At 42.7% G+C, this 14770-nt stretch overlaps 1 protein-coding gene across 8 annotated transcripts in view; it reads left to right on the plus strand.

Moving 5' to 3' along the window:
- Window positions 1–14770, plus strand: part of LOC124553577 (zinc finger protein 724-like) — a 79400-nt gene that overhangs the window by 37192 nt on the left and 27438 nt on the right. For 6 of the 8 annotated variants that reach the window (XM_047127423.1, XM_047127429.1, XM_047127428.1 and 3 more), the window contains one exon: window positions 146–238. The exons of 1 other annotated variant lie outside the window; for it this stretch is intronic. In XM_047127423.1, the coding sequence (XP_046983379.1) occupies window positions 146–238 (93 nt within the window). Of the gene's footprint in view, window positions 1–145; window positions 239–1565; window positions 1663–14770 lie in introns of those variants that run through there. One more of the 8 variants, XM_047127430.1, reaches the window with a different exon arrangement.

Consider the following 14770-nt stretch of genomic DNA (forward strand, 5'->3'; position numbering starts at 1 on the left):
ATAAATTATGTTTCTAAATGTATTTGAGCATAAGTGATCAGAATCTTAGAAAGAATGGATGAGATTCACAAGAAAGAAATATTGAGATCCATATCAGGAGAGCAGCTTTAATTGAGAGATTGTTTCCTTTTTTTTTTTTTTTCAGGTTCTTGAAGATCCAGAGGGGAACTCCTGCCCCACTGACTTTATCAAAGAGGATCCTGAACCAAATTTGCATGTGGATGAAACTGAGAATATTGTAAGCATTCACATCTCTGATTTATTGCATATAGAGTGAGGAAAAATGCCTTTGGTTGTTTAATGTAAAGGATGTATTGCAAGGAATTAGGCATATATTGAGAGTTTTCTTGGACTAAGTGCCCTTAATAATTTTCCACTATTCTTGTACTATTAAACTTGACTTGGATTGTGATCTATTATTTGCTGACAGTTATGATTAGAATCTGAGCAGGACTTTTAACAATATGTGTAAACCTATTCTCAGCAACCCTTTTTGGTACCAAACATTTTATATGTGATGGATGCCTTGCATTCACATTTAGTAGATGTATAAATTCTGATGGTGTAGGTTGTTTATGAAATATTCCTATTTTCAATAACTTCTGATTAATGCAATTGAGAAGAATACGTTGGACTTTTTTACCTTTTCAGTGAATCTTTGATATATGTAAGTTTATGCCAAGATTCTTAATGGGTGGGAAATTTGTTAAACGTTACAATATTTGTGTGTTCTAAATCATCCTTGATACTTCAGTTTCAACTCATTGTACTTGCGCATATATGTGAAATGTTGAATGACTAAATTAGTTTGCCAATACTTGTCACAAAGATAGCTAATAATTTCTTTAATCATTAAGTTTATAGAGAATTTTATATTTTCTCAAAAATATTTAAATTCCTAAATGAGATTTGGGTGAGTTAATGTGAGATGAGTCTTAATTTCTGCTGTAAAAGAATATGAGTCATGTTGAGGGGTTCAGAGGATCTATGTGCCACTGTATCTCAAAATATTGTATATAGAATGTGTGGATCAGATGTGTGTTGAGCTAGTTACACAGCAAAAGATAATTAATTTTGTTCTGAAAGAATATTTTCTTTTGATTCTCTGTGGACCATTATGATGAATGGCCCAGACTATGATTTAAAATGTCACGCGTTACCAGTAAATGGTGGAAGCATTCAAGAAAAATTTATTTTGCATAAAGAAAAGGCATGAAAGGATTAGCAGGGCCTCTTAATTAGTTAAGAAATTTGTTTCATTGTAGAAATGACTGACTCATTTAAGACTATTCAATATTATTATTTAAAATAATTGGTATAGGTAGCATGGTTATAGTCTAGCAGTGAAAATGCATAGGGGTACAAAAGATTTGAGTCGTTATGGGTCAATTGAATCACAAGGGAAATTTGTTCGATTAAAGAGCCATGTCGTATAGTCACTCATTTTTCACTACTCAGTACGTTAACATTTTCTTTCCTAAATGACTAATATTGCATTCAGACACTTGTCTGAACAGAATTAAATATAATCCATGAAAGAAATTTGGTTTTACATTGTATTTCAGCCAGAAAATTAAAGGTTCCATATAGATTATGAAAAGTACCTTGCACCACACAAGAATGTACGGATTCTAAAAATTCCAAGAATTTATTGGCATTAAAAACCTACCATTAAAATTCAAATTCATGAAGAATGAAATACTTCAGCCATTCAGTAACTTACCTAAAACTTGAAATGTTGCCCAGAAGGGGAGGAAGAAACAAAATGAGACTTCACAGGTTTATGGTATGTTAAATTATTTCAGTGATTATAGTATCAAGTCAAATTTACAAAGAAATTGGTGATATGAGGTCACTTATCATAATGATGTACTTTCTCTGGGTTGCATGCTTACACTGAGTTGGTTGGAAAGAGTTCCATAAAGTGATTGCAGGTGCTCCTGAGGCAAGCTGATCCACAACTATTTTATGTAACTGGTTGTAGGTAATGTTGATACTGGTATTGGGAAAGAGTTGACATACAAGCTGGTTCCACTCTTCATTTACGGTGGTCAGATTTGGGAATCTTTCTGGCCGCAGGAGTACCTCAACATCAGACAAACAGCCTTAGAGGCATGCCATATCTTGAGCATTTTCCTGTTGAAAAATAGTACCACTACACTGTCGCATGAGAAGTAATGCGTGAAGGCACAGAACATTTCTGATGTACGAGGGTGGTTTGAAAAGTGCTCAAATCACCATGAGAGGTCAGCACTAGTGCAACGAGTAGTTCACGTGATATTAATTGGAGTGCTGCCTGTAAACATGTGCTGCATCGCTGTTCTTGGAAGAGAGCTGTGGCAGTGATGTGGCTCTGTTGTTGTTCCCACATAGTGATTTGTGAAGATACAAAAAAATTGAGATTCGAGCAATGATTTAGTACTTCGTAAAGAAAAGTATGAAAGCAAAGGACATTCATGCTGATTTCCAGAATACATTGGGGGACTCTGCTCCTTCATATTCGACTGTTGCCAAGTGGACAGATGAATTTAAATTTGGTGAAGAGGATTTAGATGATGATCCGCGCATTGGTCGGCTAAGATTTCCTCCAGAAATCATTGCAAAAGTGCACAAAATGGTCACAGAGGATCTGCCGATTGAAAGTGCGTGAAATTGCTCACGCTTGCCAGATGTCATTTGAAAGGGTATATCACATATTAACTGAAGAATTATAAACGAAAAAATTATCTGCAAGATTGGTGCCACGACTGTTGATGCGCTCCCTGTGTGCCATCGCCATGACAAAATTACACGAACTAATGTATGAATTGTTGCCACACCCACCTTATTCACCCGATATGGCTCTGTCAAAACTTTCATCTCTTCCCAAAACTGAAAATTTTTCTTGATGGACAAAGATTCACTTCAAATAAAGAATTGTTAGCCATAGTTAACAACTATTTTACATGCCTGGAGGCAACTCTTTTTCGAGATGGGATCAAGGTACTGAAATATCGTTGAACCAAGTGCATTAATCTGCAAGGAGACTACATTGAAAAATAAAAAAAAGTTTCGGTCTTGTAAGTATTTTTTTCTATTCTGTTCCGAGAACTTTTCAAACCACCCTCGTACTTTTATGCCATCATAGTTCTTCCAGTCACTATCAGACATGACTTGAAGTCACACATGATGGCTGTGCACGTAATGATGTCAGGAGTAACACTATTGTGCCAGTCAAAAACATTGGAAGAACGTGATCTCTTCCCAGGCATTCCAGCAGGCCGTGCTTCCAAGTCAAGGCAACACTTCGAAACCCAGTGATTTCTGTTGTGGTGTTAATGGCAGCGTACCCATAGTATAGTAATTTCCTAGTCCGGCTGCTGCTAGTTTCCGAACAGTGGTTCAGGATGACAGAATGTTACAGGGAGCCTATAACTTTTTCTCAGATGGTGGGCACAGTTGTGAAGAGACTAAAATGTGCTTTGTGTGTAATGCAGCGATCCTCCCTTGCAGTGGTGGTATGTGGTTGAACAGAACCTTCATGATGAGTATGCCTGTCCTCATACGTGAGAGCCCCACAAATCTGGATACTGCTGCACAACTGAATCAGCTGACCAAATGGGCACCTGCAGTGAAACAGCTTCCTAATTGTCAGGTGCTGATAACACAGTCTCGCAAGCGTGCAAAACATCTTGGTTTCCTTCACAGTGCACTCAACATCTGACACTGTTCACACTCCTTATAAGGAGTGTCTAAAAAGTATCCAACCTTTGATTTTCCTGCACAAAACAGAGACGATAGCACAGCGCCACTGGACACAGTAAAGGAAGAGACCTTTATATGCATGCATTAATTTGGTCCCCGCCTTCCAGCACGTCAGTTGCCGAGCGAGATGCTACACTACGTGTTCGTTGGATTACCAATTCTCTCAAAATGATGGAAAGTGTTGAGCAAAGATACTGCATCAAATTTTGTTGATAGCTTGGTGATTCTTGAAGTGAAACAATTTGTAAGATTCAGCAGGTGTTCGGAGAAGATGTGATGGGTGTAACACAAATTAAGGAGTGGTTCAACCGATTCAAATACGGCCGCACATCAGCAGAGTGTGACCAGCATTCTGGCAGGCCTCAAACTGTTTGGAGTGCAGCTGTTGTCGAGAGGGTGCAAAATTTGGTGATGGTAGATCGTCGATTGACTGTGTGGGATATTGCCCAAGAGGTTGGAGTGAGTAAAGATTCTGGACATGCAATTTTGCATGATTTGAACATGCACTGAGTGGCTGTGAAATTCGTGCCAAAGTTGTTGTTGCTGGAACAAAAAGACTTCCGTTTTGACATTGCACAGGATCTTGTGGACACCACCAACACTGATACTGGGTTTCTGAACGCCATGATAACTGGAGATGAGTCATGGGTGTACAGGTACCATCCAGAAACAAAAAGACAGCCATTGCAATGGAAGCATCCCGAGTCTTCAGGGCCAAAGAAAGTGCAGCAGGTGCGAAGCAAAATCGAAATGGTGCTGACTGCCTTCTTTGATGTCCATGGAATTGTGCATCACAAATAGACACCGGAAGGATGAACAGTGACAAAGGATTACTATCATGATGTTCTCCATGATGCAGTTTGGCGCAAAAGACCAGATATGTGGCTGGTGAAAAACTGGCAACTGCATCACAACAGCTGCCCTGCACATTCATCCCACTTGATCCAAAATATCTTGGTCACAGCTGTTCACCAGCCTCCCTACTCTCCAGACATAGCTCCTTGCAAATTTTAGTTGTTTCCAAAATTGAAGATGCCACTGAAAGGATGCCCTTTTGAGAGTAGAAAAGAGAGAATGAGTAACATGGCGACGGAGCTGAACACTATTCCAAAAGAAGACTTCCAGAGGTGTTTCCAGCAGTGGAAGGATTAGAGGGCTAAGTGTGTGCAAGCATAAGTGGCCTACTTTGAAGTGGATTAGAGCCCAGATCACGTAAGAAACAGATTGCCCGATCGCATGGTCTAGCAGGCAACCCTTGTCAGAGAACGGCCACCAGGCGGCAACAGCGTCACACCCTTACTTGTGGAATCAACCACTAGATGGCACTCCGTTCTGTGAAATATGTGGCAACATCGGCCGAACGCGTGCAGCTTTCCACTATTTGGCGTCTGTGAAGTACAGCTGTTTCTGACATACCGGTGGTAGTGAAACGAGTCGTCATGCCATGGGCCTGCGAGTATATCGACTGTAGAAGGAGTAGACGAACAAATCCTGAACTAAAAATGTTCAGATTTCCTGTCAAAGATAAAGAAAGGTTATGCGAGTGGATTTTAAATTCAGGTAAATCAATAAATTAGTTACGAGTAAGAATTGATAAAGAGCCCTAAGCATTCGATCCTATCTAAATTTTGTCGATCTTATATTCTGATATAACATGGCAACCCTTCCTGTACAAGAATCATATCATATAATTTTTAAATGAAATCTTTGCTGCGATTTGGACTTTTTTAAACTGTTTACTCACTTCACTATCGTAATTTTGGCTGTAGAGGCATCTTTGTGTGTAATGTGAAAACTGAAACCAATATAAGATATGGATAACAAAATGCAAAGCATAGTGTGGTAACATTTGGTAAACAATTTAAGAAGCATTACCTTACAAGACCTTTCCCTTGGCACTTTAAAATGGTTCTAGAGCTGAAATCGCAACAGTGGAATAAATGAATAATAGCGATCATCTAACTGCTAGGTCATCGGTCCCTCTAAATCCTGGTATATACTAGAGCGAACGATGTGAACGAGTGTAAAACATCGTTTACACTGCTGCAAATAAGTATTCATAGATAATTCGCCAATGTTCACTGCCATTCGTTTATACGTGTGAACAAGCGTTTATACTGGAATGAAGGGAAGAGAATAGAAGAGAACGAGCATAGCATGCAAACTATAGACGCTGCCTATTTTAATTTTTTTATCTGTGCGCTAATAATCCTCACACAGCTTTCACTGGAAAACAACACTACTTATAGTAACAGGTCTGCGCGAGTGCGGATATCCCTAGTAGTAACTGCGTTGCAGATAAAAGCGTACGTCTGTTGCGAATATTTGCGAGTTATTGTTAAACTGTACAAAGTAAATTTTTAACATAATTATGGTTTGCTGTCTGTGGCTCTTCAAAGTTGACACCGCCAAAATATGCTCGAAAAACACGCTTTCATTTGTATATTACCGCGTTTGCGGCGCCCTTTCAACAACAATCCAAAATTCATCGTTTTGTGCCACTCTTATATCATTTACGATAAGTTACATGCAAAGTAAAAGAATTTAAATTTGAAATGACTGTCACTGAAATACGTCAAGCCTTAATTCGCATCACAACCGAGTGCGGACATCAGCAGACAAAAATTCAGGCCAGGCACAAGTCTCTTATCAGAGCAGAGGTGGGTTAAACTGATTTACAAAACGTTAATATCTCAGAATGCGGATAAGCAACTTGGCAGATGTGGATAATGATCTTGTGGATGCGGTGCACATACGGACGGCGGCATTTTTCCTGTCCGCGCAGACTTCTAGTTACAGCTACGATGTAAATCTTTGATACTGAGATAAGATTATTTTGCCCGCTGGTTTTGATAAAGCAAACAAATGGCGTAGGAAAATAATTATGTCGGTAACGTCAGGACGCGAAACCCACTGCTCAGTGCAATATGTGTCAGTAAATTAACGAATTATATTTCAAAGACGTTGAGAAGATTTTGAAAATTTTCTAGTGTTAACCTGCATGTGGAGATCTTTTTTTACCACCTAATCCGTATCAGAAGAGCTGTATAACAACGAGGAAAGAGACGGCATGGAAGGCGAGTGTAAAACCTATGCGACTGCAATACAGTCTGCATTTAAATAGAGAATTATTTGTGTGTTGATTTCCATTTACTTCATTTCGCATATGATTATGAGAAGTATCCCTACAGTAGAAATAAACTTGGTTTGTAGAATGACAGGTGGTAATCTACATTCTTCGATTGACAACTCGGGAAAAACCATAGCCGATCATGGTCTCCAGTCAGCTGTGTGACGAATGCAATTCGCGCGCAGCGCTCTAGCTGAACACAAATCAGCGTCATTCACGTCACCGAAGATACAGCGTTGCCAATTCCGTGACATGGACAGGTCAGTTAGCATTGACCGACGGGAAAACTATTTTTACGGTATCCTGTTCCGCCGTAAGGACGGTCAGTGTGTTTCTTACGTGATCTGGGATTAGAGTCCCAACCCCGACAGGTATCAGAAATATTATTTCTGGCCAAAGGTCGGATACTTCTTAGGCAGGCCTCGTATATTATACTAGGCCTAGGGTGACCATTCTGCCTGTCTCACAGACAAATTTACATCAATTACATACCTGCCAGTGGTGTGTGTTTGTGTGTGTGTGTGTGTGTGTGTGTGTGTGTTTGTACAAAGTTTTAGTTGACACTTGACCATGTATTCTGGGTGTGTCATTTCTTTTCTTGGGCAGTGTATTAAAAACTGATCATACAATGGCTTTCATGGCTGGTACTGTCTTCACTTAAAACTTCCGGGCTGATAGGCCATGGTCTATGTATAAAGCTCTCTCCTGACATTTCCTCCGACTGCGGGAGACGTCCTCAGAGGTGAAGTCAGTGCTTTACCTCAGAGGATGTCTCCCGTAGTTGGAGACAAAATGTCAGGGGAGAGTTTTATACATAGACCACGGCCTATCAATCCGGAAGTTTTAAGTGAAGACTCAAATTCTGTTTGGCACTCTTTTGATTCTGTACAAGACCTATGCAAATACAGGGTGTAAATGAAGTCTGGGAACATTTCAGTTATTTGTTGCACGAGAACTAAACATTGTACAGATGTCATACATATTGCATTTTAAAGAGAAACTCTGAAAGTTTTTTTTCAAACGTTCGATATGCGAACCATTAGTGATCTGGCAGGTGTCAATATGGTAATAGAATTCTTGCCATACCCATCCGAGCGTGGCATTGTCAACTGTGGCAGTCGCTTGCTGTATCCTCTCCCAGAGCAAATACACCAGATCTTTGATGTGTCCCCACAGAAAAGAGTCACACGGAGTGAGATCTGGTGATCGGGGAGACCATTTCATGAAACAGCTGTCCCCTTCTCTAGCACAGCCGATCCATAGATGCGGCAGCTGTGTGTTCAGGAATCCACAAACTTCACGATGAAAATGGGGTGGAGCCCCATCCTGCTAAAAGATGAACGGAGAGTTTGATTGCATTTGAGGCATCAGCCATTGTTGCAACATATCCAAGTAGGAATATTCAGTGACAGTGCTCTCGGTGAACAAGAATGGCCCATGCAGTTTTCAACGTGACAAGGCACAAAAAACATTTACCTTTGGGGAATCACGCTCAAATTCAATGTTGCAACTGCGAACAAAATTCAAAACACTTGTCTTTGTCATCGTCATTGAGCTTCTGCTCTAGCTCCACATTTGAATGGTGTCATAGACAGCTTTTGTAGCAGGACTTTCCACACTGGCAATGGAGCCATTTCGAGTTCACGGGATGCATGATGCACCCATTTCCTTGGACTCCTTATGAGTGTCTCTCGCACGTGCTCTACATTCACTTCACTCACACTGGAACGTCCGCTTTTCTTTGCTGGGCAAAAGCAAACCGCCAGTGGTAAATGGCCTTCTTTGTTGGAAGCTTTGTACCATACTTGGTTCTAAACATCAGTTAAACAACTTGTAGCACACTTGTTTTTGTTGAACTCCAACACACAGAAAGCACGCTCCACACCTGAACTCGGCATGTTTGCGACTAATGCTGAATATCGGCTAATTACTAAACTATGTTGTGGTGGTATACGTGAAAAAATCTTTCAGGATTTCTCTTTAAAATGACGTATGATATCTGTACAATGTTTGGTTCTTGTGCAATAAATAATTGAAAATGTTCTTGGACTTTGTGTACACCCTGTACTTAATGCAGTTTATGGTACTCTACAAAACTAAGCTATACATAAATTATGAACATTCGAAAAATCAATGTTTTATTTTTACTTTTTTCAATTTTTGTGTTACTTTTTGCGATTAAAAATTAAGATAGTTGCAGGTCCCAGTTTTAAACAGATTGGTTTGTGGAATAACCATTGGTTCATTTGTTAGTCTTAAAACATAGTCATGTTTGACAGAAGAATTGTCACTTTCACTTGGTGTTGTTCAAATGGCTCTAAGCACTATAGGACCCAACATGTGAGGTCATCAGTACCCTAGACTTAGAACGACTTAAACCTAACTATCCTAAGGACATCACACACATCCATGCCCAAGGCAGGATTCGAACCTGCCACCGTAGCAGCAGCGCGGTTCCGGATTGAAGTGCCTAGAACCTCTCGGCCACAGTGTCCAGCATTTGGTGTGCAAGTATGGATTTCAGAAAGATCACTTTAACTTCTACACTTTCATTGCCACATTCACAGTTCCCATAAAAATTAGTTTTTAAACCTTTTTCATGTAAAATTTCTGTAGTGATAAACAGTATAGGAATTATCAGATCAACATTCACATTCTTGTAGTATGCCTTCTAGATGTGTGTCATCTGCCACATCTGGTTCTTCATAAGAATCAGTATACAATTCTGAATATGCAACAAATCTTTGAACAGTTGACTCCCAAGTTGTGACTAGAATTCTACCTCTACATGACTACTCTACAATTACACTTCCATGCCTGGCAGAGGGTTCTTCAAACCAACTTCAGACTATTTCTATACTGTTTCACTGCCTAACAGTGTGTGTGTAAAAATAAACTCTTAAATCTTAATGTAAGAGCTCTATGCCATGTAGTATGGTGACAACATTTTCACATTCAGAGGAGGAAGTTGATGATCAAAATTTCATTAAAACATTATACCACAATGAAAAATGCCTTTATTTTAATGGTTGCCAGCTCAAATTACTTGTCATACCCATGACACTCTGTCTCCTATTTAGTGACGATACAAAAGGAGCTGCCCTCCTCAGGACTTTCTAAGTGTCCTCTGTCAGTTCTATCTGCTGAGGGTCCCATGCAGCGTACCAAGATTCCAGCTAAGGATGAACAAGCATAAAGTAGATAGTCTCTGTAGTGGACCTGTTGCATTTAGTAAGTGTTCTGCCAATAAAACACAGTCTTTGGTTTGCCTTCGCCACTAGATAGTGTATGTGATAATTCCAATTTAAGTGGTGTGTAGTTGTAATTCCTATGTATCTAGTTCATTTGTAAACTTAAATTTGTCTGATTTGTTGTGTAACCAAAATTTCATGGAATTCTTTTCATCCTCAGCTGGATGACCTCACATTTTTCGTTATTCAGAGACAATTGCCACTTTGCACCATACAGATATGTGTGTCATTTTGAAATCGATTTTGATCTTCTAATGCCTTTACTAGATGGTAAATGACAGCAGATTGTCTCCTAAATCATTTATGTAGATTAGGAACCACAGAAGGCCTATAACAATTCATTGGGGAATGATGGATATGACACCTGTATTTCTTGAAGATTTCCTGCAATTACTACATACTGTGACCTTTCTGACAGGAAATCATGAATCTGGTCTGTGTGGTACTTCCCACTTATTGAGTTTGGATGAGGAAGGGCTGGGTGAGTGGGCATTGAACATTATTTGTTGCAATAACAGTGCTAAATGCCATTTATTTAAAAATATAGATTCACTTAAAATACAGTAACACAAAAGATTCAAGACAATGTTTTTTACGTCTTCAAGATAACAGCAGCTACCTTAGTTGCTGCAAAATAAGATTATAGGAGCAGCTAGTTAAACTGTACAGTAAACCTCAGTAGCAGTAAAGCCTGAATAGTATACTAGTTAATCTCGGGAAGGTTAAAAAACAGATCAAACAGGAATTAATAATAATACTTTAAATCAGGCATCAAATATTGATAGCAGAAAATGCTTTAAATAATGAATTAAATCTTGAACAGTAGATGTCATAAAATCAGAAATAAAGTTTCCAGAGCAACTGTGAAAGTGCACGAGTCTAAACAGTATAGGCTCTGATGTCACTGTAAACTGAGACATCTCGTGCTACACTACCTGAGCAACTCAGATTACCCTCCTGCGGGTCCGGGGATTAGAATAGGCCCGAGGTATTCCTGCCTGTTGTAAGAGGCGACTAAAAGCAGTCCCTCCCCCTCAAGGGGGTGGTTAGCGCCTGCATCCGGAGACGGACGGTTCTACGACCTATATTTGCGGTCATTTTGGTTTTTCACTTCTTCTCGTTTCTTCCTTCCTTTGGTTGGTTCCTTACTTTGTCCTTCTCCATCTCACTGTCTTCCTTACTCTTTCCCTTGCCTTCTTCTCCTTGCCCTCTCTGGTCTCCGCCTCGGTGTTTGAGACAGTCTGTCCTCTCTCTCCCTCTCTCTCTTCTTTTTCCTCTTCTTCCTTCCTCCCTGTGTGCGCCTGAAGGCCGACCCACGTGTTCGCATGCATAGCCGGTGACGGGGTAACGCATAATTCCCCGCCCTGGGTAGACAAGTAAGGCACGCACGTACCCCCTGGTAAAGGCCAGGCCCAGGGAAGGGTGATTGCCCGAGCTGATACCTTCTGACCATGCCGATTGGTCCCTCCGTCTGTTTCTCGGGAGGTGTGACCTGAGGTGTAAACATTCACCTAAGGCAGGAGTGCCCTCTGAGAGGGTCCCCACAAGGAAGGAGCGCGCCATCGGAGACGCTGGCAATCATGGGGGAATCCTCCGCAATGGATTTCACTCCATCTCTCTCGACTTCTGCCCAAAAACGGAAACTTGACCAGCCACCAGTGACAAAAGTACTACCGCCTGCCCCACAGTTCCTCATAGTTTCTCGATCTGAGGACGGCAAGGATTTTTCCTCTGTCAACCCTTTCGTTATCCAGAAGGGCGTAGATGCCATAGCTGGATCTGTCAAGTCGTGTACCTGGTTACGTAATGGTACCTTGTTACTAGAAACTGAGAGCGCCTTTCGGGCACAAAAACTGCTTTGGGCCACACTCCTGTACACGTTCCCTGTCCGGGTGGAGGCTCACCGCACTTTGAATTCGTCTCGTGGTGTGGTATATACTCGATCACTCCACGGATTGACTGACGAGGAGATTCAGTCTTACCTCGCTGAGCAGGGCGTGACGGCTGTCCATAGGGTCATGAAAAAGGTCAACAATGACCTTGTACCGACCCGGACACTTTTCTTGACCTTTGATAGTGTTCAGCTGCCGTCGCGTATCAAAGCGGGCCAACAGGTTATTTCTGTTCGCCCCTATGTCCTGACACCTACGCGCTGCTACCAGTGTCAGCATTTTAATCACACTCGCCAGTCTTGTTCCAATGCGGCTAAATGTGTGACTTGTGGCAGGGATGCCCATGAGGGTGACTGTCCACCTCCTTCTCCTCGTTGTGTGAACTGTCAGGATGACCATGCAGCGTCCTCCCGCGACTGTCCCATCTTCAAGGAAGAACGCTGTATCCAAGAAATTCGGGTCAAAGAGAAAGTGTCCACCAAGGCTGCTCGCAAGCTATTTGCTAGTAGGAAGCCCACGCTGCTCCCAGCGGGAAAATACAGTACTGTCCTCGCCTCTCCTCGGACTACCAGGGAGGTGGCGACACAGACATGCGATCTGACCTTCAGCTCCATGGTCGTCCATTCGGCCAGTGCTAAGATCGCGCAGTCGATGTCTCCTCTTCCTCCCGTCACCCCTCAGACACAAGCACCTTCATCAGCTTCTGCTAAGACCAAGACCCAGAAGTCAGATGCACGGGCCTTCAAGAAGGAACCGTCCCGTGCAGACTTCCTACGTACCTCGAACTCCCAGCCGTCGACCAGTACTTCCACTAAACAACATGCCAAGAAGGCTCATAGGAAGCACAGTTCTCCTCCGCCGCAGCGCATTTCTTCTCCTGTGCCACCCAGCGGTTGCCGCCCCAGGCCGTCATCCGTTTCGCCTGGCCGCGCCGCTGGTAGCCAAACATCCAGCCATCCACCGGCGGAGGAAGCTCCTCCTCCCGGCCATCTTAACGAGATGGCCGATGAACCTATAGAACCAATGGATGATGACTGTCCGCCTACTGATAGCGGTGGCAGTGCTCGCTCGAAGCCTGTCCCTCAGCGGCCTTCGAGGTGACCCCTTCTTTCATCTTCCTTTTCCTATCATGATGGCACTTATTCGCTGGAATAGTCGCAGCATTCGCTCCAACCGAGAGGATTGAAGTTGCTGCTCCGCTTGCACCGTCTGCTCGTCGTAGCCCTCCAGGAAACGAAGCTACGCCCATGCAATCACATTGCCTTGGCACACTACACCTCTGTGCGTTTTGACCTACCCCCTGTGGTAGGTATTCCGGCTCATGGAGGGGTTATATCGCTGGTCCGGGATGATATTTACTATGATCCCATCACATTGCACACCGGCCTACAGGCAGTTGCCATCCGAATTACTCTCCCCACTTTTCCATTTTCCATTTGTACCGTTTACACTCCATTGTCGTCTGCCGGTACCAGGGCAGACATGATGCAAATTATTGCTCAGCTACCTGCACCATTTTTGTTAACTGGAGACTTCAATGCCCACCATCCCCTTTGGGGCTCTACAGCATCCTGCCCGAGTGGCTTCCTGTTAGCAGACCTTTTCAACCAGCTCAATCTTGTCTGCCTCAATACTGGCGCCCCTACTTTTCTTTCGGACACATCTCACACCAATTCCCATTTAGACCTCTCTATATGTACTACCCAACTTGCACGCCGGTTTGAGTTGTATGCCCTTTCTGATACATATTCGAGCGACCACTTCCCATGTGTCATCCATCTCCTGCACCATACCCCCTCTCTGTGCTCAACTGGTTGGAACACATCCAAAGCAGACTGGGGGCTCTTCTCTTCCAGGGCGACCTTTCAGGATCAAACCTTCACAAGCTGCAATAGTCAGGTCGCACACCTCACGGAAGTCATTTTCACTGCTGCTGAATATTCCATCCCTCACACTACTTCTTCTCCACGTCGCGTACCGGTCCCCTGGTGGACCGCAGCATGTAGAGATGCTTTACGTGCTTGTCGACGTGCTTTACGCACCTTTAAACGCCACCCTACAGTGGCACATTGTATCACTTATAAACGATTACGTGCACAGTGCCGTCGTATTATTAAAGAAAGCAAGAAAGCCAGCTGGGCTGCTTTCACAAGCACCTTCAACAGTTTTACTCCTTCTGTTGTCTGGGGTAGCCTGCGCCGGCTATCTGGCACTAAGGTCCACTCACCAGTTTCTGGCTTGACGGTCGCGAATGGCGTCCTTGTGGCCCCTGAGGATGTCTCCAATGCCTTCGGCCGCTTTTTTGCAGACGTTTCGAGCTCCGCTCATTACCACCCTGCCTTCCTTCCCAGAAAAGAGGCAGAGGAGGCTAGGCCACCTAACTTCCGCTCCTTGAATCGTGAAAGTTATAATGCCCCTTTCACCATGCGGGAACTCGAAAATGCACTTGCCCGGTCACGGTCCTCTGCTCCAGGGCCTGATTATATTCATATTCAGATGCTGAAGAACCTTTCTGTTGTGGGTAAAGGTTTCCTTCTTCGTACTTATAATCGCATCTGGATTGAGGGACATGTTCCTGCATGCTGGCGCGAGTCTATTGTTGTACCGATTCCTAAGCCGGGGAAGGACAAGCACTTGCCTTCCAGTTATCGACCCATCTCGCTTACCAGCTGTGTCTGTAAGGTGATGGAGCGAATGGTTAACTCTCGTTTGGTTTGGCTGCTCAAATCTCAACGCCTACTGACCAATGTACA

Source organism: Schistocerca americana, chromosome 11, assembly GCF_021461395.2.
Source record: "Schistocerca americana isolate TAMUIC-IGC-003095 chromosome 11, iqSchAmer2.1, whole genome shotgun sequence".
Taxonomy (NCBI): domain Eukaryota; kingdom Metazoa; phylum Arthropoda; class Insecta; order Orthoptera; family Acrididae; genus Schistocerca; species Schistocerca americana.